At 38.0% G+C, this 26,884-nt stretch overlaps 1 protein-coding gene across 2 annotated transcripts in view; it reads right to left on the bottom strand.

Annotated features, from left to right (window-relative positions):
- Window positions 1-489: 489 nt before the first annotated feature.
- zmat4a (zinc finger, matrin-type 4a) overlaps window positions 490-26,884 on the bottom strand; it is a 59,882-nt gene continuing 33,487 nt past the window's right edge. Inside the window, exons 5-7 of one of the 2 annotated variants that reach the window (XM_027142143.2) lie at window positions 21,420-21,629; window positions 11,129-11,225; window positions 490-2,459 (exon numbers count right to left, since the gene is read on the bottom strand). In XM_027142143.2, coding sequence (XP_026997944.1) covers window positions 2,432-2,459; window positions 11,129-11,225; window positions 21,420-21,629 — 335 coding nt within the window. In that variant the 3' untranslated portion in view covers window positions 490-2,431. Of the gene's footprint in view, window positions 2,460-9,997; window positions 10,300-11,128; window positions 11,226-21,419; window positions 21,630-26,884 lie in introns of those variants that run through there. The other variant, XM_027142135.2, reaches the window with a different exon arrangement.

Below are 26,884 nucleotides of genomic sequence, written 5' to 3'. Positions count from 1 at the left end.
AGCTACCAGCACTGCTCAACTGGTCCCACCATCTCTCAGAGTAAAAGGTAAGTATACAATAAGAATCTTTTCCTTTCTGGCTTTGAGGTGGTGGAATGAACTTCCCCTAGATGTCCAAACAGTTGAGTCACAGGCTTCTTCATGAAATACTTGAACTAGCACTTTCTCCTCTGTTTGTTGTATGTGTGTATATGTGTAGTATTATAATAATAATAATAATAATAATAATAATAATAATACAATAATATTATACAATAAAAAAACAATGATAATTTAATAGTATTTTAGGCTCATGGAATCTTAAGCCTGTAACCTATTAAACCAGAGTTAATGTATTCAAAGATAGAGACTTAAAAGCACTTTTGTACTTTGCTCTGGATAAGAGAATCTGCCAAATGCTGTAAATGTAAATTGCCTCCTGTAATTTAAATGCAACAAGGCTTCAACTTAAGCAAAAATACCCACAACAAAATGCAAAAGACCAATGATGACTTTGAAAACATTTAGACCACTTAAGAGGGCTGCAAGCGTCTTTTATTCAGTATTTACAGTCGATCGCATGATCAATAGCACAAAAAAGGAGTGTGTTCAGGTAGAACTGAAGGTTGTTCTCTATAAGGGAACACACCACCATTCACACAGCTTCAGTGCAACAATGAGAAAACCCAATTACTCAGACCTTGAGAACATTTATGCTGACTTGTTCGTGCACAGAATTGGCATCGTTATTATCAAATGTAATTCAAGTTTTTTTTTCAAACATTAAGGAGATCAATCAAAAAGTTCAGAAAAAACAAAACAAAAACAAATTTACACAATTTCCCATACAGATTGTAATGAATAAGCCGATTTATTTTTGGTGTATGGATTTCTTCTTGAGCTATTTGCAAATGTAGCTAGCAAGTACCAACATTTCCAAAAACATCTGGTCATTTAGACTTGCTGATGTGGTTTAGAACTGCAGAACTGTAAAGCTGTATTTCAAAGCTTCATAAAGCCATTTGTAAATTTACAGATGTTTGTAAACTAGCTACATTAGCCTCATAGATACATTGTAAAAATTCAGATAACATAATGTGTCAGCTTTTCAATGTCATTCTGGCTAAGTACTCGACATTAACCTCATAACTCAGATAGGAAAGTAAAGACAGAGAAATTGTCTATTTTTTCCCTGCTGAACTTTGTCTTTAAAAATGCAAATCAGTCTTTTTAATATTATATAATGCATCTATTGTTAATAATAAAAAACAAAAAACAATCAAATATCCAGACACCTACGAAACATAAAATGACTTTCAAACATACACAGTAAGTCATTAATGACAATAAAAATAAATGGTATTTCTTCCTAATATCAAATAATTTAATTAATTTATTATAAAATGACAATGCAAGTCTTATTATAATTCTATCTTAGATTTATACCTATAAGAATTCTATGGCCACACTTAAAATGTAATATATACTGTATATATTAAAAGAAAATGGAGATATATACACACACACATACATTTGTGAGTGTATATATTACAAAGAACACACAAACACATTGTTATTAAAACTAGGATGGATTTCAATATTTAAATATTTACACACATGTCTTCATTAGCTCAAATATAGTCGATTAACATGGTTTGTTCTTGTCTGCTTGGGCATGCAGGTAAGTGATGCTAAACTGGAGGCTTGAATATTTCATACTCATTAGCCTCGCAGCTCCAGGTCAAAACTAATAATGCAAACATCTGACATCAAATTTTGGTTGATCCACTATATTTGGGGTAAAATGAGGAAGACACTGTGTTGCACTTGTCAATTTAAACCAAAGTACTAGTGACATCTTAGTATTTCAAACCCTGATGATATGGCCATATCTCCTAACAGATTACCCACAATGCCCTTGTTGTACAAAGTGAGATGCACGTATATCTGGCTTTAAAGTACTATTTGCCATATTTCTCTTTCAGTGTTGCTATTAAGTCAGAATCCATTTCAGTAATAATACATTTGATTTTTTTAATACATATTGCTTAGCTGGGTTAAAAAAAAATGTTCATGCATCATCGCAACACCTGGCTGACAGAACGCAATGAAAGTCGAATTTGTTAAACCCGCAAACATACAGGATGAGAGAGAAGATACGGTTCTGTAAATAATCCTACAAACATGACATGAAAAATGCAATCTGTTTGTCGAAATAAAATGTGAAGTATTTTTTAAGCAGTGGGTATAATGACATTCTTATAGTCATAAATAAATAAATAAATAAATAAATAAATAAATATTGGTCTTCCTGGTTTGGATGGACAGACAGCGACTTCAAAATGCAGACATGGAAAAAGTAACAGACAAAGGGAAGTGGCAGAGATTCTGGGCGAGCTAATCAAAGCCCGTGTGACATCAATCAATCTGACAGTTAGCTTCCTGCGCCGCTTTACTGGACACATAACTGATTCTTTAAGCTGTGAGGGAGGAAGACAAACAGAGAGACACATCATCAGTGCACAGAGTAAATATTAGCATGCACTGTAAACAGAAAGCATGTTACCTTAAAGCAGTAATTTAGTCTGTATTCTGGTGGTTATCTGCTATCAAATAGCACTTGATCCAGCAAATCCAATTTTCTTTCATTTTATTATCTGACAACATGCTGCAACAGTTACTCATGCTAAATCGAGGTAATGAAATCAATGTGTGCATGAAATATAATGATTGACAGATTGATGACTTGCGAGAGGCCACACCTTCTTTACTGAGACTGACAGATAAACAAGCTGAACTTGTGCCTTATCTATATGGACCTACTCTCACTTTTGCTCTTTGTCTTGTTGCTGTTAAAAACTTCCCTATTATCAAACCTGTTATAGCACATGAGGGGCTTAACAAATGGTCATTGTAGTCCTTTTGCAGTAGCTGGAGGTTAATAGCTGGAGCGTCATTTATATGAACTCAGAATAATGGCACCTTGGCTGGAGTGCTGAGTTGGGGGAATGGTTGACATAAAGCTGTAAAGGACAGCTTTAGGTGCATTTAAAATATATATAGATAGTATATATATATATATATATATATATATATATATATATATATATATATATATATATATATATATAAGTAAAGGGATCTGAGCAATATGGGAGTGGAATGATACAGGTATTGGACAGGTATTGCACAAGGAGTCGACCAAGAATTACTGGGTAAATAGCTCACTCTCATTGAACCCTTTAGGCAGGCGGTGCTCATGGTTTGGGCACTGCAATATAAAACCATCTGGATTTAAGTCAAGGATGTCCTGCTTGCTCAAATGGTTATCAAAGCAACAGGGACTACATTTTTCTCATTAAGGTTCACAACATAAGGTTCACCAGCGCAGCTTTATCTAATGTCATCTTCAATCATTTTGTTTTCTTCTAAACACCAAAGCCATCAGATTTGATTCAGACAACCTATCATCTACCTTTGACAACTAGTCAGGTTATCATCTGGACAATTTACTTGTGGCTTCAAATTAATCAATATTTCAGTATTGCATAGTAATAAATAGCAATGACATTTATATTGCCTAAGAGGACAGTTTTTAGGTGTTAATTATTCTACACTGTCAAAACAGGTGTTCCTATTTTTCACGATAGAAAACAAAGCATCAGTATCATAGTATGACATTTTAATGGTCTGTTTGAGTTGGGTGAAAGACAGAGAGTGCCATTGTTTAGCCATTACCTTGGCAACTGAAGGCCCCTGATCTGTCTCGACATCACAGTCTACATCCCAGTCAATTGTTCATCCCTTTCAAAATGCCAAGCTTAAAGGGCAGTATTTGGTTAGTAAAAATGGCCAAGTTTCTAAAACACAAATAAGTGTAAGTCTTTCTTCTGTTTTTCCAAAGCATCCGCATAATTCAAGAATATATTTAGGGCAGACACAAGGTCATTTAGATTGTCTCAAATTAGTCCACCCATTCTTAGTAGAAGAAATAGACCTCAAATCTCAGAGATTTCCATTCCTGCGTGTTTCAACAATCTTTAAAAAAAAAAGGCAAATGACCTATTAAGTTCCCACTTTTTTCAATTTTATAACCAGTCTGGTCTGAGAAATGGAAGCAGATTATTCATTTCATTCCCAGCATGGGCCATCTACATATTAATACGCTGTACAAAATTCAGATCCTCAGTTCACTGTAGTGAAAATGTACCGTGGGCCTTGGCTTAGGGTTTATTAATATGCATGAGCTACGAGCATTTCTGCCTGTGCGACAAGACTTCTTTCTCTTTAAAGATGAAGGAATGTGAAAGCACTATCTAATGCTGAATTTTACCAAGTCCCACCAGAAAGCTCTGGAATAAGCTGCTCTTGGAAGTGCTGTGCTAACATACAGACCATCTTAAATGTATTGTGTCAACGAGCTGGCATAGTTATCGCCACTCATGTGCCTTAGCTAGTACAAAGTAGTGAAAAACTACTGAAATTGGTATAAACATATATACCCTACTTGTACCTCTTGTTATACCTCTGTATTCTGAGGCTGCTTACATGCCCCTTTTCCACTGAAGCAGTTTGAGTGCTAGTTTGGAGCCAGAGCCTAATTTAGAACCAGTTCTTTCTTTTTCGACAGCCAAAGCACCGGCTCTGAACCAGGAAATGTGGTTCTTAAGTAGCACCAAAGGTCTAGACTTAAGAACCGCTTGCATCAGGGCTACTGTTAGTGCCTTTGATAATATACTAATGTTTAATACACTTTTACTTTACTGCAATATGATCAATTATAAGCACACATGATAGTAGTTAGCTACATGCTGAGGCTTTTTTCTGTGTTAATGATAAAATAATGTTATATTTCTTGATTACAACCTCTGTTTATACAGATTACATGGAGCTGCACGTACACGTTGGATTCACCGTGGTTGGATGCCAATGTAGGTTCACAAAGCCATGAGCATAAACAGTAAAGCAACATCCACCATTGTTGATGTTGTGTTTGCCACTGCTGCGATAATGTTTCTAGGAAACGTGACCCGTATACAGTGATGGCAGATTCGGCTCTGTGATGGCTCTCTAGCCGATGGAAAGGCAAACCGGTTCTTAGAAGGTTCGTCAGTGGAACCAACTTTGAACCAGCACACGTTGCTAGATCTGAACCAGCACCCGGTTCTTTTTGGTGGAAAAGGGGTAACTGTAAGTGCTCTTTGCAATGGCTGTTGCAAATTCTGTGCTTTGGCAAGTTGTAATCCACTTTCAACAAATTGTTGTGGGACTAAACAAAGCTTGATGCCACTTTGTGCTTTTGCGAAACATTTAATTTAAATAGAACTGGAACTCTAGAACCATAGAATATGTTTTGCTTATGCTACAACACAAACACTTCCAATAAAATGACCTGTAAAAAAAATACAGTAGTCAAAATGGTCCTCAGTGTTCAGTGGTTCACAATGGTGCAACTTTCAGTGAACCTTTGAGAAAATGTTCAGAGAATCTCTTAGTTTTAGAAGGATTCACTTGCCATATGGCTTACTTTGGTCTTTGCTAGCTCTCGCTACAAAGCGAATATCTAATTACTCGAGGGAAAGGAGGTCGACTTTGTACATGAATTAAAAGAGAAAGATGGAACAGATGGCATCTATTAGCAGGTGAAACTCATATTCCAGTCGCTTACTGTGTTATGGGGGATGAAAGGACATCTTGGATACTTCAGAGCTCTCTACGACTTTATACCTCTTTTCTTCTAAGCTTGTCGATGAAGACATAAGAAAGCTTTTTCTTTCCTGTTTGTCCACTGCTGGTTTGTGTTTCATGGAACAGTCAGGGGAACCTCCCCAGCTGTTTGGTTGTTCACGATTCACTGAGTGTGTAAGCGGGTTTTCGCAGTGGTGCCAGGCTTGCCTGATGAGACTCTCAGGAGAGTTATGAAAATTGATTTACTCTATTTTCTCCTACATTCCTTAGGTTGTCATTTCTTTTTCTTTATAAATGCTATTCTCATTGCTTTATGTATTTGTTGTAACATTAGCTTGAATACGCTTTAAATTTACGTTGGATGTACTAGCTTTCACACTGCAACAGTTACGTTGGGGTTTTTTCCTTTTAGCATATGGTTTGTTTTGGGGGTCTATTCCATTTTCTAGTTGCTGCTCTCCCCGCTTTGTCCATGCATGCGCACGGAAGGGCGCGTGGATTTTTGCCCAGAACAGAACCATACCGCCAACACTAACTGTATGCTATCATCTAATAAATTCTCATTTGACAAAGTGGCCCTGACTGAAATCAAGCATCGTGTTAGTTCAGGCTGGCCATGTCATCAAGCATGCATCAGCTTTTAATCAGCTGTTCAGGACGCACACCAATCTGGTTACGACATCCATATTATCCGACCCTTTAAATTCCCATTCATTGAGCCGCTTTCTAGTGCATCGCCGCTGCTGCGATTTAAACTCCCTGCTCCAACCCCGACTCCACCTAGCCAGAACCCGTTGTTCGTTTACGCTATAAATCTTCATGTTTTTTCTCTCTCCCTCTCTCTATTTATTTGTTTATTCATTTTTTCCAAAACATGTAAGCGAGCATATTTAATAATATGCATGATTAATGGTTCTGCAGTTATACTGGGGTCTATTCCATTTTCTAGTGGCTGCTCTCCCCACTCTGTCCATGCATGCGCACAGACGGGCGCGTCGATTTTTGCCCAGAACAGAACCATACCGCCAACACTAACTGTATGCATATCATCTAATAAGTTCTCATTTGACAAAGTGGTCCTGACTGAAATACATCTTTCCTTATGCTTTTTAAAAATTAAGTTGTGTATTGTTTCTTAACATATTATAAGCATTTTTTCTTGTATTTTTTCTGTATTTTAATTTGTTTACATTTCTGTTTCGATTTTGTCCAAAGCTATTCCTCCAAAAATAATGTTCAGACATCACTAAAGTCACCCTATACAGTGGGGCTCGAAAGTTTGGGCACCCCAGGTAAAAATTTGTATTAATGTGCATAAAGAAGCCAAGAAAAGATGGAAAAATCTCCAAAAGGCATCAAATTACAGATTAAACATTCTTATAATTTGTCAAAAAATAGTTAGATTTTATTTCCATCATTTACACTTTCAAAATAACAAGCACCCTGCAGAGGTTAATACTTTGTACTGCCCCCTTTGGCAAGATGAGACCTGACAGTGTCATGGACAGTTCTCAATCATCGTCTGGAAAGACCAGGTGATGTCAATATCAAAGGGTTTAAATGCCCAGACTCATCTGACCTTGCCCCAATAATCAGCACCATGGGTTCTTCTAAGCAGTTGTCTAGAAAACTGAAACTGAAAATAGTTGACACTCACAAAGCAAGAGAAGCTATAAGAAGGCAGCAAAGATGCCAATATCCTCTGTTCGGAATGTAATTAAGAAATGGCAGTCATCAGGAACAGTGGAAGTTAAAGCAATATCTGGAAGACCAAGAAAATATCAGACAGAACAGCTCGCAGGATTGTGAGAAAAGCAAGTCAAAACCCACGTTTGACTGCACGATCCCTCCAGAAAGATCTGGCAGACACCGGAGTTGTGGTACACCATTCCACTATAAAGCAATACTTGTACAAATATGGTCTTCATGGAAGAGTCATCAGAAGAAAACCTCTTCTACGTCCTCACCACAAAAATCAGCGTTTGAAGTTTGTAAATGAACATACTCTATAGACATGCCTGATGCATTTTGGAAACAAGTTCTGTGGACCGATGAGGTTAAAATAGAACTTTTTGGCCAGAATAAGCAAAAGTACGTTTGGAGAAGAAAGGGCACAGAATTTAATGAAAAGAACCTATGTCCAACTGTTAAGCATGGGGGTGGATCAATCATGCTTTGCGGTTGTATTGCAGCCAGTGGCACAGGGAACATTTCATGAGTAGAAGGAAAAATGGATTCAATAACATTTCAGCAAATTTTGGATGCTAACTTGATGCCATCTGTGAAGAAGCTGAAGTTAAAGAGAGGATGGATTCTACAAATGGATAATGATCCTAAACACACCTCAAAATCCACGGTGGATTACATCAAGAGGCGTAAACTGAAGGCTTTACCATGGCCTTCACAATCTCCTGACCTCAACATAATTGAAAATCTATGGATAGACCTTAAAAGAACAGTGCGTGACAGACAGCCCAGAAATCTCAAACAACTGGAAGACTTTTGTAAGGAAGAATGGGCGAAGATACCTCAAACAAGAATTGAAAGACTCCTGGCTGGCTACAAAAAGCGTTTACAAGCTGTAATACTTGCCATAGGGGGCAGTACAAGGTATTAACTCTGCAGGGTGCAGAAAACATTTTTTTTGTTTCTGTTATTTTGAAAGTGTAAATGATGGACAAATTATAAGAATGTTTGATCTGTAATTTGATGCCCTTTGTAGATTTTTCCATCTTTTCTTGGCTTCTTTATGCACATTAATACAAATTTTTACCTGGGGTGCCCAAACTTTCGAGCCCCACTGTATCATCTTGAGTATGCCTCACAAACATTATCAAAAACATATGATGCTCTACAGTTTTGCTGTAAGGAGCCAACAAATCTGACAGAAAAGCAGTCATGAAGCTATATCTGAACTACAACAAATTTTGGTAAGCAACTTAATAAATTTTATAAAACAGTACCACTTACTTGTCAAACATTACAATGACGCCCAAACTGCAGTTATCTAAGTGCCGTTTTTGCACCATTTGTCTAATCCTCATTAAATTTGGCTGACATCATTTTGCAACCTGTCTAAAGAAATACTATCAAAGGGAGCATTAAACATTACAACTGATGAAAAAACACAGTACTGTAAATACATTAGATGTTTTAAATTTGCAAGAAGAAAAATAAACTACAAATTTCTATTGAATACCTTTGCCTCAAGTTATAGCTCTTCTTTCTTGCAATTGCTTAGGCAAAACGTGTAGAATGTGTGTGAATGTCTGGATGTTTGGTCCCCTGAAAATCCTGCTTGCAGCTTTAATAGCCATAATACTATTATAGCCTTAGTGCATCTGCTAGCATTACAGATTACCACTGCACTATAGCACTGACAGATTTATATTTCACACTCAACACCAGCCGTGGTGATCTTTCCTTCCTCTCTTTCTCATCACCTCCTGTTTTCTACTCAGATTCCTGTCCTCTTCACGACTTTATGAGCAGGACTCTTGAGTTTTAACCTGGGAAATGAGGAATGGTGTTCGGTGATAAACAAGTCATCCTGAGGCACATTCAAGTCATACTTGTGGGCTTTAGAGAGATCGCAAAGTCTCAAGCTACATCCATCAAAGTCAAACATCAAACACTCATATTTTCACTAAAGCTGGAGGGTTAAGCAAGCAGAATAAAGGTGGATTGTGAGTATGAGTCACATACTGCAGCATTCAGACACAAGGAAGCAAAAATTAATCTCATAGCTGCCAGTTTAGCATTACACTCACTTTAAGACTCTTTTTTTTTTTGCTCTTCATAGCATAAACCTTTGAAATTGACCTAATTAGCACACTTATGTTTTCTGTTTTGTGTGATGTGCACTGAAGCCAGAAAAAACCATTCTTAGTTAGAATATCGGCTAACTAACCAGCTGAGTTCGCTCTCCCTATTAGATATATTATGATCAGTAATGCAGATGGTGTAACATGAGGTTTTTTTTTTCTTAGCTGTAGCTTGGACAAAAGGTTATTTTTAGCTACACAGCAATGTTGAAATATTGCAAATTAAATATTTTATTGTTAATCTCCTCACGTTCATGTCCTAAAATGTGACTTTTTTTCGGTCAGCATGTAAAAACGTGCTTGGCATCACTAAAATTTTCTGAACTTTTTCAACTTTGAAAGTTGTTCTGTGACCATAAATAAATAAATAAATAAATAAATAAATAAATAAATAAATAAATGTTAAAGATGGCAGTGCTTTTTTAAAAGAGGTGCACCTTGCAACCACATCCCATAGGATTACATGTAGAATGTGCTGGCAGCTGAGGGGGAAAAAGGGCAAGTGTGAAAGTAACAATCAATACTTCTTGTTTTGTCTCTACTCTCTGTGGAGACGTGTTTATTTTTCACATGGATAAACTGCAGAGCTACACAGAACATTCGAAATTGAGAGTAGGCTATAATGTGAGACAGAATTGTCCAGCAATTTAAGAATGCAGAATGTTTATTTTAGGCAAAAATTGAGCAATGTCATGAGGTTCTTGGATTAACATTATTTGATGGACTATCCGACTAACAATCCCGTTAGTTGCTTGTTACTTGTTGCTAGTTGCTTGTTGATGACAATTTGCAGTTTGATGTTAAAATTCTAGAAGAAGAAGAAGAAGAAGAAGAAGAAGAAGAAGAAGAAGAAGAAGAAGAAGAAGAAGAAGAAGATTACAATCAGTGCAATCCTGAAGCATCAGCTGCACTGAGCTCCAGCCTCACTGCTTTAAGTTTTGAGGCACATTAACTTTTCAATTGTCTGATTGGATGTAATGGAATGATGAAGGTTTAAGACATAGTTCTAGAGAGCCAATGAACCAGTGGACCTCAGAGACAAATATGGAGTTCACAAAGTATCATGTTTGGTGGTTGAACATGGTAGATAACGTGTGAGAGCCTGATAAGTACAGCAGATGAACAATAGAGGAAGAACTATCATTTTGGAAAATATGAGTAAGAAGTAATAAATGTGATGCTAGATTATTTTTCAACATTGTGGATATAGTGGGCTTGTCCAATCAGAGCAGCAATCATCAATTTTAACAATCACATCATTTCTTTTTCTCTCTCTCAGTCTCCTCATGAGTCTCTAATGTGACTTGCCATTGATTTATGCATGGAAGAAGTTTTCCTATATTAAGCTGCATTATAGGGCTGCTGAGGCATGAGAGAATTTAATCTGCACCACCTGTAAGCCAAAATCTATCAGGGACAGTGTGACGGATATAAGAACTGACATTTTACATTCACAAAAGCCCAGACTGGGGCTTATCAGAACACACACACACACGCACACACACACACACGCACACACGCACACACGCACACACACACACACGCACACACACACACACACACACACACACACACACACACATTCTGGATTCTAAACATTAGTGTATATGCAGTGTAGAGTGTGACTGTATCCTCACTTGTTTTGGTGTTTGGAGCCCTGCAGGTGTGCGTGGTACTGTGCCACGGAGTTGAGCGTGACGCTGCACACGTCGCAAGTGTAGCTACGCTTCAGACCTGCAACGACAAGCCAGAAGCACATACACACGCTTAGCAAAAATAATGCAGCTCAACACAACTCAACACACACGGCAACAATTATAAGCATGGAGTCATGTAGCTCAGATCCAATCCTCACGAATCACACAAATGAGCTCTAGAGAGGGAGAAAGAGAGAAGAATATAATTAATATGTATGATGTTGGGAGATCTTTATTAATGTGACATCAGAGGGCATTAAGAGACACGGAATTAAGTCACGGAATATTAAATCCAGAGCCATTTCCATAATGCGCTATTTCATAAGTGTGATTAAATGAAGAGGAGAAAATGATCCATCACTGGTGTAAATGTGAAAGCCGCTGTAACGTGCACAATATAAACAAGACTACCACAGATACACTCTTATCACCAGGAATATACATACACAATAAATTATTGCAGACATCTCTTATTATTTACTAAGCAATATCTACTGATGTGTGCATAGTGTTAAATCTTATTAAGGTGGAATTAGCCTTTAGAATGATCAATTCCATGCATCCTTGTGTATTTGTATTTACGGCATTTCCCAGAGGTTCTTATACAGAGCAACTTAAATTTGGTTTAATGTTATACAACAACTGAGCAATTGAGAGACAAGGGCCTTGCTCTGGGGCCCAGAAGTGGCGGCTTGGTGGACCTAGTGTATACACAGTATCAGATGCAGTTCACATGAATATTGTCCAGATGTTATTGTTCTGCGTGAAACTGTTAATGCTTGATTTCAGTTAAGACACTAGCCCACTAATCAGAAGGTCATAAGTTCAAATCCCCAAATCAAGCTGCCACTACTGGTGTATATGATGTCAGAAGATGCATCTTGCTTTTTAAATTTCTTTCAGCTGAAAAATTCCTGACAGTGTTTTGGTATAACCGCATCGCTAATCAGCACAGGCTGAAATGTGCGTTATGTGATTCCAAAAGAATGAATGAGATTTAACCACTCACATCTGTTCAGTAACAAGCAGATGGTGTAAATATAATAATCATGGCACATTGATCTGTTATTGCCGATTCTAGCAGATGGGACGGACACAGTATAATTATTTTCTCACCTTATTGAGCATAAATATTGGAAATCTTAAGCACCAAGGATTTCCTTGGACTCAACTCTAGATTTGTGGTATTAGGCCCACTGGCCACAAGCACAAGATAATCACAACTGCAGTGCTCTGAGATTTCTACAGAAAAGTATTGAACTGAAAAGAAGAAGAAAAAAAAGCAACAGCTACACCAACATTTTATATTGCAGCTATATTTGAGCTTCTGGTCCCCTAATGCCAGTGTACATCCAGATTCTGCTCTTATAATTTCAAATTGTTCTCAGCCTTGGTCTTGAAAAGCACCTTTCATTGCTTCTCCCTGTTTGGGGTTGCCACAGTGGATGATCTGGTTCACATATTTGACTTGGCAAACATTTTCCACCGGATGCCCTTACTGAGGCAACCCTGCCATTTTTATCTGGGCTTGGCACCTGCTCTGACAAATAACTCCTCAGTGGCTGGATCGGTTTGCTGCCCAGGAATCAAAACCATCAAGAGCATGGGATCCTGACAATGGACCTCCAGGGGACAAAAGCACCTGCTTCAATAATTCCATTAAAACATTTCATCAAGTTCAATGTAAGTACCATACCAACTGAGATGGATTGTCCAGAAAAGCCAGGAAGCAAAACTAACTTCAATGCAAATCTCTGAAAATTAGTTGAGGGAATGGAAGAAGAGGGATATGTGGAAATCAAAGCTGAGCAGCACCCACAAAGAAAGACAGACACATAAACAGAAACAAACAAAAAACCCAACTCAAGGGTGAGCTACTCCAATGAACAACTATAAATCTTTTATCGTCTGGCAATAAAGTTCCTCCATCTTTCCATTGCGCTGCAGTGAATCCCTCAAAACACCAAAAGGACACTGCAAAGCTAGGGATGAGGAGGCAAGGAAGAAAATACAGACACTGAGCAGGGTGGTGAGAGAGACAATGAGCGAGAACAAGCTGATCTTCTAGTAGTCTATTTATATATTTAAGTATATGTATATTTGTATGTACAGCATTTGGCATACACCCTTATCCAGAGCGACTTAAATTTGATTGAATTCTATACAACAACTGAGCAATTGAGAGATAAGGGCCTTACTCAAGGGCCAAGCAGTGGCTGCTTGGTGGACCTGGTGTATACACAGTATCAGATGCAGTTCACATGACCAGATCAGAAGGAGCCGGTCGATTCTCTGAATATTGTCCAGATGTTATTGTTCTGGATGAAACTGTTAATGCTTGATTTCAGTTAAGAAACTAGCCCACTAATTAGAAGGCTGTAAGTTCAAATCCCCAAATCATCAAGCTGCCACTACTGGTTTGTCCTGTATATGATGTCAGGAGATGCATCTTGCTTTTTAAATTTCTTTCAGCTGAAAATTCCTGACAGTGTTTTGGTATAACCGCATCGCTAATCAGCACAGACTGAAATGTGCGTAATATGATTCCAAAAGAATGAATGAGATTTTACCACTCACATCTGTTCAGTAACAAGCAGATGGTGTAAAAATAATAATCATGGCACATTGATCTGTTATCGCCGAATCTAGCAGATGGGACGGACACAGTATAATTACTTTCTCACCTTATTGAGCATAAATATTGGAAGTCTTAAGCACTGAGGATTTCCTAGGACTCAACTGCTCTAGATTAGTGGTATCAGGCCCACAGGCCACAAGCTCTAAATAATCATAACTGCATCGCTCTGCGATTTCAACGTCAAAGTATTGAACCAAAAAGAAGAAGAAGAAGAAGAAGAAGAAGAATGCACTAAAGTCATGTTCAAGAAACTAATGGTTGTTTCTATGCAGTAACCAAAAGAAAACATTTAAAACATATTAAAAATCCAATAAAAAAATTACCTATGAAATTATTGGCTGGCTAAAAAAAAGAAAAGGTCATATCGAGAAGATTTCTCTCAATCTGCTTAAAGCATTTAATGTCACTCAGAAAACCAGCGATTAAAAATCAACAGATGAACAAACAGTGGCGAATTAAAGAGGGAGGGAATGCCTTGACATGACAGACAGGCAGAAAGGTAACAGTAACAGTAGGTTTCTGCTCCCATAATACTAGTGTGCTTATTATAGCGAATGGAAGGTTTTTTATCTTTCATTATTATCTTTCCTAATCTTGTGTGGTGGCCATAGACATGTCTGATTCCAGTGTGGAACTTTGCTATGGGAAATTTAGCTCCTATAATCCCCTTGGTAGCAGCTATATTAGAGCTTCTGGTCCTCTAATGCCAGTGTAAATCCAGATTATTCTCCCATAATTTTAAGTTGTTCTCAGCTTTGGTCTTGAAAAGCACCTGCTTCATTGCTATTGTTCTTTTGGCAGCTCCCTGTTTGGGGTTGCCACAGCGGATCATCTGGTTCACATATTTGATTTGGCACACGTTTTACACCGGATGCCCTTACTGAGGCAACCCTCCCGTTTTAATCCGGGCTTGGCACCTGCTCTGACAAATAACTCCTCAGTGGCTGGGTCGGTTTGCTGCCCAGGAATCAAAACCATTGAGAACAATGGACCTCCAGGGGACAAAAAGCACCTGCTTCAATAATTTCATTAAAACATTTCATCAAGTTCAATGTAAGTACCATACCAACTGAGACGGATTGTCCAGAAACGCCAGGAAGCAAAACTAATTGCAATGCAAACCTCTGAAAATTAGTTGAGGGAATGGAAGAAGAGGGATATGTGGAAATCAAAGATGAGCAGCACCCACAAAGAAAGACAGACACATAAACAGAAACAAACAAACAAAAAACCCAACTCAAGGGTGAGCTACTCCAATGAACAACTATGAAACTTTTATCATCTGGCAATCAAGTTCTACCATCTTTCCATTGCGCTGCAGTGAATCCCTAAAACACCAAAAGGACACTGCAGAGCTAGGGATGGGGAGGCAAGGAAGAAAATACAGACACTGAGAAGGGTGGTGAGAGAGACAATGAGCGAGAACACGCTGATCTTGCAGCTGACTGTACACTCATTGTGTGAAAGATGAGACTGCCTCCAGCAATCCGACAAATTACACAACCCCATCGCATCCTTCTCCTGAAGTTGCTCAGCCATCACACCATTGTTTTGCTCTCCTTTTAAAGGTTATAATGATTTGCAACATCATTACTAATTGATAATTGCAATGGTGAGGCTCCCTCATTAGGACCACGTTGACATTTACAGCCTGAGGAAACGGCCGCACAACTTTAACAAACAGCTAGCTCAGACAAACACAGAATTTCTTATTAGGTAGGAGAGAGGGGAGAGTCTGCAGTTAACAAAAGACATTTGATTTGTTTGCACTGAATAGATTCTTCAATAAAATCTTGGTCGGGAATGGATGTTCAGTCCAGCATTCATTAGATTAGATCATAAATCATTCATTTCATACAGGGCCACAAAGCAGGATCAAAATGTTAGTAATTAATAATAAAGTATGTATGCAAGTTTCTCTATTGTGTACATTGTGACTAAATTGAACAAGCAGAAGCTCCCCCAACACTATTTAAAAATGATAAAACCAAAATTGTCCTTATGGCCACAGTCATATTACACAAGTTTTTTGTCGGGTTTCCCATCTTCCTGCAGTATATAACAAGGTTGGGGACATATTTAGAGAGTTTTGATCATTTTGTACTCAGAACATTTTTGTAATATTCACTGGTTCTTGTACAGGTCATAGTCTCATTTTTTTTTTACTTTGAATTACATTTCTGTGCGGTATCTGTTTGGGATCATGTATCTTGTTTGAACCAGCCAGGTTTTAAAATGAAATTGGTAATTATCAAAATTCATGATGCTATTAATCTTCCAAAGACCTTTTTTGTGTTGAAATCTATTTTTTTTTATAATGGATGGCATGTTTTGACATATGACAGAGAAACAGAAAAAGCAAAAAATTATATTTTGTTCCCTTAAAAAGTTGTTTGCATTTATTTTACATGTTTATTAGGAGTGCCAATATTTTGCAACATTTCTGAAAAAAAAAAACAAAAAGCAAAACCTGTATTTAAAAATGAAATTCTACAATTAGATGTTGATGTATTTCTACGTACTTTGATTGCCTTAAATCAACATCAAATCTAGGATAGTAAGTAAGTAAGTAAATAAGTAAGTAAGTAAGTAAGTAAGTAAGTAAGTAAGTAAGTAAGTAAGTAAATAAATAAATAAATAAGATGCTCATTGAAGCAGAACTTTAAATGAGCAGATATGTGTTTTGGAAATTATTATTGATACAGTTTTTGTTGAGTAATTGCATAAGCTTTTAGAGAATGATCACCCATTTCATCAAAATTAGAGGGCATTTGGGGATATAACAATGGTGACTCTCCCCCCAACAGAACTGGGGTTTTTGAAAGCATTCCCAGTCAGAGATAAGATTAGGATGCAGAAAAGAATATAAAGGCATGAATCATCATTTGAGTTTCATTTTTACACAGAAAACTGTCATTAAAGGCCATGTCATTTCACCCCAAGTCCACCTGCCTTGACCTCTAACTATGCAATTCCAATGCTTTTATAGATATAGCCTAGCTCTTCTGTCTATTATACTTCCTGTTTGCTCCCTGGATAATAAATGGACTATATCCGACTCAAGCTGACAACACGGTGAGAGTTTAGAGACAGCTGTGTCTTTGTTTTCACAGAGACATGGCTCATCTGCAGAGTTCTGGACGCCGCTATATCAGCTAGATGGGCTCACCTCGTTTCGTACAGACAGAAATGCAGCTCTTTGCTGCATTGGTGGTGGCATGTGCATTGCGGTGGTGGCATGTGCATTGACATCAACACGGAATGGTTCTCTGAACTCTGTGCTTGTTTCTAGTTACTGCTCATCGCTAGTGAAGTTTGTGACGGTTAGATGCAGACCATTTTATTTACCATGAGAATTCACCACAATTTTCATAGTCAGAGTGTGCATTAAACCCAGTGCAATTGTTAAGGAGAGACTATGTGAGCTCTATGGGGCTAATAGCGATCTGCAGAATGTTCATCCAGATGGACTGTTTATTATGGCTGGAGATTTCAATCTTACATCGGCAAGTGCATTGATGACATGATTGTCTCCGAGTCTATCACCACACGCTCCAACCAGATGCTGTGGATGACTGTAATATAGAGAGCAGGGGACAAGACAGCCTTAAGAACAGCAAGGGCCAAATCATCCCAAGCCATCAGAGAGGCAATGTGCACACAAGCCAAGATAATCCACAGCCACTTCCTAGAAAGTGGAGATACCCGGCGCATATGGCAGGGCATCCAGGCAAACTAAAGGACAACTTTACCTGCCTATGACAGTGAAGCCCCCTACCGGATACATAGGAAAAAGAAGCAGCTAGGAAGACCATCCCTCCTCCAATGGCCAGGCACTGTTGTACCTGTTGTTACTGATGTGAGGACAACTCCAAGTAAAGTTACACCACAAAAGTCTGCCAGACCAGACAACATTCCTGGTGCTCAGTGAATGTGCAGAACAGCTAGCGGATGCCTTCATTGACATCTTCAACATTTTCCTGAGTAGTGCCATTGTTCTTACAAGCCTTAAGACAACCACAATCGTCCCTCTGCTAAAAACCGTACAGTCTCTTGCCTCGAAGAGTATCATCCCATCGCACTCACGCAAATTGTGATAAATCGTTTCAAAATACTTGTCATTAGGCACATCAAGACTCAGCTACCACATTCACTGGACCCCTGCAGGGTCAATGCATGGACTGCTCCATAGACAATACCTTTGCAATTACCCTACATCTGGCCCTCAGCCACCTGCAGACCTGCCAACCTTGGAAAAATTTTTTGAGTAGCAACTTACTGCAGCGATGCGGCGCGAGGTCAGGCACATTTGCTGGTCAGTGTTGATTAATTTCACATGCTCACTCATCACAACTTTTTATTAGCACATAGTTCTCACTCACCACCATATCTAGTTATTCAACATACAAGTAGACCATGAAGAACTCTTTTATTGAAAAAGCAACATGAAAACAAAAACATGTCTCTTAAACATTACTTAAATACATGGGACATTATAAATAACAAAAATCAACAAATAGCATACTGTATAAAAAATACTGTATAAATAACAGAAAAAAGGGCTTTCAAAAGGTCTTTTAAACTTTATAAATAATCTTGAACACATATCAGACAACAAAATAAATAAAATCTCAAAACGTGTGATATTTTTACACTAACAATAATAATACTTGGCTGCTACTAAAATAAAGAGTATAGCGTTATGTGCATGATCGTTTGTGTATAATATCTGCATACTATTTTATCAACTCTATGTATTGTCATAAATTAGATCTAATGAACTAAACAGTAACTTCACATCTGACAACACATACATGTGTTAATTTTCTCAGCAATAATGCAAGACTCTAGACTTCGCTATGGTTTTGACTGGCTGATCATATAATAAAACCTCCCTCACTTTATGCTTCTATTTCCCTGCTTTTCACAAAAAAATCTGATGTCCATCAGATGTGATCTACAGGAGCCAGTAACAATCGAGTCAGAATACGATTGATATTTAAAAAATGACATTAGTTTCGTCATGTTATAGCATGACTGCGTGCTATAAAAGGGATACACAGACGCTCGCGGATATTGATTTCTGCGTGCTCGCGCCAGTTTGTCTTTTCCGTTAAAGTACGACAGCGATGCGTTTACGGGCATGACTTACGTTTCCTATATAAATACTGGCAAATATAGTAAAACTTGATCTGTTTGTAAAACTTAAACTTGAGGCACAACACCGGACACCATGCCCCAGTAAAGGAGTCTAACGACGCCTGTGGTTCGGCAGGCTTATTAAAATGGATGAAATTCACAATTCTGGCCATTTACCTTTGAAATGTTAAGTCCTCACTTGTAAAAAACAGTCACTGTAAGAAGAATTGAAGACGGACAGAGACAGATGAAAACCATTCACACGTTTTGACGGCTCTCCGCTTGTAGCGTTGAAGAGTTTTAATCTGGCGCTATGATTGGGCACAATGGGGTTACACCCATAGGCGCATTGCCTGGTGCGCAAATGCACAGACAGTTGAACTCAAAGGCGTCAATGGTTTTTACAATGCGTATTTTGAAGTGACAAATCGTAGCAGCGTACTTTGATGTCTAAATGTGTATCTGCTACACAAAATGCGTAAAGGTTGGCAGGTCTGCACCTGGACAATAAAGATACATATGTACGAAAGGTTGTTCTTAGTCTTCAGATCAGCGTTTAACCCAATCAACCCTCAGCACCTGACTGAAAAGTTTAGCCTGCTCTGCTGATCACCTCCCTCTGCAAATGGATACTAGACTTCAGGACCACCACACTAAACACTGGGGCTATGTGCTCAGTTCTCTGCTGTTCACTCTTCTGATTCACAAATGTGTAGCAATGTACAGCTTGAAACACAGCATCAAGTTCGCTGATGACATGACCGTGGTTTGTCTCATTAGTAAGAACGATGGGTCAGCATAGAGAGAGAAGGAGCCAATTGACGCTGTATGTAAACTTTAAAACAACTAAATAGATGGTTGATTGTTGTCAGGAAAGCACAGAGCAACCACCCTCCACTGAACATTGACAGATCTTCTGTGGAGATCATCAAGAGATGCAAATTCTTTGGTGTTCATCTTTTCACTCAACACTAGCTCCATCAGTAAGAAAGCCCAGCAGTGCCTCTAATTCCTACAAAGTCTGAGGAAAGACCATCTCCCTCCCCCTATCCTGACCAATTTCCATAGAGGGACCATTTAGAGCATCCTGAGCAGCTGCATCACAGTCTTGTCCGATAAACTGCATTGACTCTGATCGCAAGTCTCTGCAGAGGATAATGAGGACAGCTGAGAGGATCATTGGAAACTCTTTTCCCTCCATCATGGACATTCATAAAACATGCTGACCCCACACACCCATCACACACACACTTTCCTCTCGTGCCATCAGGAAAAAGGTACCACAAAAAGGAACTTTATAATATACAGTATGCACACTGGTCAGCACCCTTTTGTGTACTTTGTCTTGCAGTGTTTTGCATTGTCTGGTAGTCTTTGTCTTTTGTCTCACACTGTTACACTAGGCTGTATACGTTGCACTTTATTTGGCTAAGACTTAAGTCCTTATCTCTGTGTTGTTTTATGTAGCTTTATGTCATTTTATGTTGCACCATGGTTCACTGTGTACTACATCAGCTATATATGGATGAAATGACAATAAAAGCTTCTTGACTTGACTTAAAATTTTTTGTACCTCTTTTGAACAAGCTTGCCTCAAGGACAATTCAAGGTTGGATCCTTTGTTGTGGTCTTTGTAGTTGTAAAATATGGGACACCATTAACAGTTAAGGTTCTCATACCTTTAGGCTGATTGGGCTAATTATGTCATAAATACTAAGAGTACAGTGGAATTAATTGTAGATATTTAGCTTAGTTGCGAATAAGCATTTTAACCTCAAGTTTTGGTCAAACAACTTCCGGATTCCATGTCATTTACTTCCAAAAATATCACAAAGGATTAATCACTGAGGGGGTCAACCATCAAAAGAACCTCTCTTATGAATTATGTACTTGCCAGTAGAAGGTTGGATTGGTCATATACATTGAGCAAGTGAGCAAAATGTTAATAGCTCACTGATCCTAACAAACTTTCTTTTGTCATGTACAAAATAAACCAAACAGTAACAGATATATAAAAATACAATCAATTTGCTTAACATGTTAATATTGATGAAAGACCAATAAATCAAGCACCAGTCTCAGTGAATGATGGCTGTGACTTCCACACTAAAAATCCTATGTGTCCTGAGCTGTGCAATGAATAAAACTCTACCACCCTGTTTCAGGAAGCCTTCAGTCCCTGAGTTTTTTGAAAATCTGGTAGTAACCTAACAGTACCTTTATTTACTGACAGAAATTATTTGAGAGATACTGTAATGCAGATCATATTTTTGTTTCCTTTTCCTTCATTCTGGGTCCGGATTTTGGGAACAGTTCTGAAAGAGTGAGGTAGGAATACACAATACATGAAACTTCAGATTATTGCAGGCTACCATGCACACAATGAACTAACTAGTCCAGCTACTGATATGTTTTTGGGAGGAGATGGGAAGAAACCATGAAGTCCAGCATTACCTTTCATTTCGCCCATGTCCAGTGTCTTGCCTAACTGCTCCAGCAGGTCGGCACGTGCTGCATTCTTCTTGTGCTTCTTGCCATCGTAATGTTGTCGTGCCATGCCCGGGTTGTTGAACCACGCGTGGCACAGCTGGCAGTAGCGATCTGAGTCCCCATTCAGCTGTGGCCAGCTTTCAGATGGCATTTTAACTGGACTGGGTGCAACCTCTGAAGGATAGAGAGAATGACAAGTAATCTTCAAGGATAAGAATGGAGAGCTTTCACTTTTTTCAATTGCTGGCCCTACCTTTCCTGATCTTTTCTTTCTATTCCTTTTCTTTCCTGTCCATTTCCTTTCCTTTCCTTCCACTTCCTTTCCACTCCTTCCACTGCCTCCCCACTCTTTTCCTTTGTTATCCTTTTACTTCATTTCCACTCCTTCCTCTTGTTCCCCTTTTCCTGTTTATCCTTTGTTTTCCCTTCCTTCCCTTCCTCTCCTCTCAGTCATCTCTTGTTAAGGAAAGAGAGGATGAAATGTACAGTATTACTCAGGAAATATTTTGTTAGTCCATCTCTTCTCTTCCTCATACCCTTTTCTTTTCCTCTCACTTTTTATGTTAAAATTTAGACAAGAATCCAGCAATTACTAGGAATTGCTTGAGATGGTTCCTTCTGCCTGATTTTGCCATCTGCAGCATCGCCACAGGCTTGGAAATAATGAGCGCTTGCCTTAATCTGCCGCATAAGCAAGAATGCCTGACAATCGGTGGGTGAAAAATAAACTTAAACCCTAATCTGCTTATTGCTGCTCGCTTATCTTTTGTGTGGATGACTTAACATAACTGACCCTGTGCTGGTATTAAGCAGCAAGTCATTGAAAAACCTCAATTCTGTTTTCTTGATCAAACTTGATTTTTGACCACCCATATCTTGGTGTCGACATTCGGATTTGTTTGCAATGACAACGACATTACTGTCTTCCATGGTCCTGAAATCTTGATATGTCATTTTGTCAAATGACCCCACCATAATAAACATTGGAATGCTAACCAGCTTTGCAGTTTCCAGCTGTTTATCATTACAAGCCAATAGAGTCAAACAGAATTTGTTATCAGGACCAAATTGTAGACTATTTTATGTCACTCAACATAGAGACACTGAGGAGCAAAGTTAATGTTTATGTTTTTCATCATCACGTAGACAATAGCCAGGCTGATTACTACAATGCTTTCATTTATCAGCAGGAGCTCAGAAATCTAGGACACAACCATAAACAGCAGGCATGCAGAAATATCCTTCTTCCCACTGAGATAATTGCACCATGCCAAGGGCTGAGATTTCTTTCTTCTGTCTGTTTTTTTTTTTTTTTTTTTTTGTTAACAGCATTTCTTCCCTTTTACCATTGTTCTTGAGACTTTGAAATGAAGTGCTCATGGTTTGGGCAAAATCTAATTCGGGTAATTAACTTCTGCAAATGAGATGACGAATTGTGAATGTGAATTAGCTGAAGAGTCAAGAGGAAAACATGGCTTACTGAATTCGGTGAAGCGTGACAATATAACAGAACGAAACGAAAGAAAAGTGCTTAATTTCAATGGAAAATCATTTCATCTGAAAAATTTGGCATGTTTCCTTTTTCAGTTTGTGCCAATAAATTCAAGCAGCTGCTGTTTCCAGATTGCCTAGATGCCCACAAATTTAAATACTTTATGAATATATTGCTTTTTATTATAATTCCATTTATTTCTCTGTATGAAAAAGCCTTGATCAATTTTGTGCTTATTCTATTAAAATGTTAGGATTTTTAAAGTTTTGTTTCAACAAAACATCTAACAATTTGACTTTCCAGTTACTCACTAACAAGACAAGCTACTCTATTTTATTGTTTATTGTTTAACTGTTGGTAACTGCTATGATATGAAAGATAACTTGTTTCAATGACATTTCACAACATGAAAAACATGCATAAATAAAATAATTTGCCATACGATAGGAATATCCCTTTGAAACAATACCACAAATAAAAACTTCCAAAAAACACATTTTTGATTCTTTCACTAAAACATAATGTTTGTTTAATAAAATGACAATTTGAAAATAAATATAAGAACTTGTCTTGGAGCTCTGCTGTGCACCTCTGTAAATATACAGAAGAGTTTGGAATATCAAAATAAATCATTCTCTTAAGCACCAATACAAAATTTTTAATTTTTTAGTCTGGTTTGATGGCTTTACTGTATAAGCTTTGCATGTTGTGTTATTGTGTCAAACCCCTAAAAGCTTTATAAACACTGAGCTCAGTTTTATTTGTGCATTTGAGTAATGCAGACATTGCACTCAGTGTCAGTTCAACTTTTCTTATAGCTGGAGAAGCAGCATGAGCTAGCAGCAAAGCATGGCTGACGCATGACTTTTTGTAGAAAACATCTATTAGGCAGAAAAAAAAAATACAGGAGCGAGACCATTGTTTCCAGGAAAAAAATCTGAGTGAGCTATGTTTTATTTCAGAGAGGATAAAAGCTTTGGTTTTATTAGCCAAGACAAGGGAAATCTCAGCAGATCCAGCATAAGAGGCATTGAGTTTGAACCATGTGTCAAGTCCGTGCCATCCTTTTGTGCCAAAAACATAAAATCACAAAGTTTACTTAATTTTGTGTTAATTTCTGCAAGCGCAAAATGGTAAAATCCTCTAAGTATTGATATGTACAGTACAGACCAAAAGTTTGGACACACCACCTTTTCAACAGGACAATGACCCCAAACACACCTCCAGGCTGTTTAAGGACTATTTGACCATGAAGGAGAGTGAAGGGGTGCTGCGCCAGATGACCTGGCCTCCACAGTCACTGGACCTGAACCCACTCGAGATGGTTTGGGGTGAGCTGGACCGCAGAGTGAAGGCAAAAAGGCCAAACAAGTGCTAAACATCTCTGGGAACTCCTTCAAGACTGTTGGAAGACCATTTCAGGTGACCTCTTGAAGCTCATCAAGAGAATGCCAAGAGTGTGCAAAGCAGTAATCAAAGCAAAAGGTGGCTACTTTGAAGAACCTAGAATATGACATATTTTCAGTTGTTTCACACCACTTTTTTGTTTTGTACGTATATAATTCCACATGTGTTAATTCATAGTTTTGATGCCTTCAGTGTGAATCTACAATTTTCATAGTCATGAAAATAAAGAAAACTCTTTGAATGAGAAGGTGTGTCCAAACTTTTGGTCTGTACTGTACACGCTATCTAAAAGGTTATTACAATTTGCAAAATTTGTTGTACTGAAAATGTAAATTAAAATCGCTTTGGTTCTATTTCAGATTCTTGGGAATTAATCCTTTCCTCACAAATGCATTGCAGAATATAGCCGAAAGGTTTTCCTATACTATTTTAAGCTTCCTGCTACCTTTCCTATTAATATTGGCCCACATTAGCTCTGTGGGTTTTAGTAATAAAATAACATTTTGCTTAATATTAGCTGTCTGAACGGTGGCTTCCTTTATTTTCATCCATCTTCCTTTCTAAAATTCCTAATACTGTAGGTCATAACATGCATAATATCTTACACATTCTCTAATAGATGAGTTGTTAGTTGCAAATTTGATACATGTAAATCCCTAATTCCAAAAATAATCACTATTCTTGGGCAGCGCTTCTGCCTGGTGTTATTTGTCATCATCACAGTCTTCCCTCTCCTCTACGATCTCACCCCATGGAATTGTAGGAGCTTCACTCCAGCCTTAATGGCCCTTAAGAGGTCCCAAATTAAGTTCCCTTTCTTTGCACGGAGACTCCACAGACACTGAAGGATCCATTAGTATCAAATCAGTTTTTGTTAATGTCCTTACGTTCAGCAGGGAGAAGAAAGGTGCCATTTATTTTGTTTTGTTTTTTTCTTTTGTTTGGCAGCTTCTTTTAAGCATCTCTGTCATACTGTAGACACAAACAGTTCCATTTCCACCAGACTATAATGTTTCAATCAAAATCCCTGACTTGACTCATGTTAGGGATTTTGATTGAAACATCTCAGTTTTCAGATTTTAAATTCGAATCTGATTGGTCCAAAGTTAGAATGATATATTCTTTAGTCCAGTTTAAAAGAATCGAGACAGACAGCTTTGTTTTAAGAGAAAAAAAATCAAAATAGTGTCTTAGGAAACAAAAGGTTAAAAGCTTTGTTTAAGGGTCAAACATCAGCAGTTTGAACCCCTAAACCTCCGAACAAAGCGTTAAACCAAGAATCGATATGGTATGGCTATGGTAGCGGAATGTGCCATTACTAGCATCAGTAAGTAAGTCCTTGATTAAGTCCTTTTAACAGCTAAGACACTCTGTCATCTTTTATTCATTAATTGTATATCAAGACATAAGCAGTATTGTGAGCAGTATATGTAAGTTTTTCTTCCTAAGGCGAGGACTCAGGTAGATGAATGAAGATCCCAATAAATAATATCCTAAAATGGCAAGCATCATTAGCAACACGCTGATTTCTCCCCCGACTCCCCAGCAGATGGGAGCAAAAGACCCAGCGCTTTCCGGAAGCCTGAGAGGTATTATCATCCATCTCTCCCTGCTGGCTGAAGAACTCACGCTGAGGCTCCTTGTGCACAAAAAGCACTTTGAAAGCACTTAGCAAACTCTGCGGCAATATATATATTTTAAGTCACAGGATTAGAGCTGAGGAAAGAACAGCAGAGATTAAATCTAAATTAAAGCTTCCAACCATACATTCAAGCACAGAGAAGAGGATGATAATGATGAGTGCTTCAAAGTGAACTCTGAGATTAAATGTCAATCAAAAGAATAAATCGATCCTGTGAAAACATTCATCTTGAATGTGGACAATGCCTAAACCTTTTCCACATATGGAAAATCTTCATAACTAACTTGGCCTCTGCATGACTTTCTGGAAAATTATGTTTCCTCCACATTTTGCACTCCATGTTCTTACAAAATAATCATCCAGTGACAGCTGCATGTCAGGGATTTGTAAAGTTAATGAGTCTCTTTAAGTGAGAGGAAGTCGCAGAAGAGCTCCAGGTAAAAGCCCAGTGACACTTCAGGCAATCAGGAGGCTCAGGAAGAGAAAGTCGACTTTCCGGAGACTTCCAGCAGACAAATGAGGCACCCAATGGATTGTGAAGCACATACTGTAATAACGTCCTAAAAAAATGAGGAAGGATTTTATTATACACTCTATATATATTTCTTCATATCTGAGTTGTCCCTATATTGTAAACCTTCTCTTTTTCTGTTGCCAAGGAAAAGAAATTCTCCGCTTTTGAAGTCTGTTTCCACTTATAAAAGTTTGCTATGTGAAATGTGCTGGAGGACAAGAGACTTTAAAAACCAACAATTTATTTTAAAAAGTCTAAACATGCTGGAAATCATAAAAATCTGTGTGCTTCAGTGTTCCGCATCCTTTTCCATGTTTTCTATTTATTTATTTATTTATTTATTTATTTTATGCTTAATGGTATCAACTCAAAAG

The sequence above is a fragment of the Tachysurus fulvidraco genome, chromosome 9 (assembly GCF_022655615.1).
Source record: "Tachysurus fulvidraco isolate hzauxx_2018 chromosome 9, HZAU_PFXX_2.0, whole genome shotgun sequence".
Classification (NCBI taxonomy): domain Eukaryota; kingdom Metazoa; phylum Chordata; class Actinopteri; order Siluriformes; family Bagridae; genus Tachysurus; species Tachysurus fulvidraco.
This window is presented reverse-complemented; position numbering and strand designations above follow the sequence as displayed.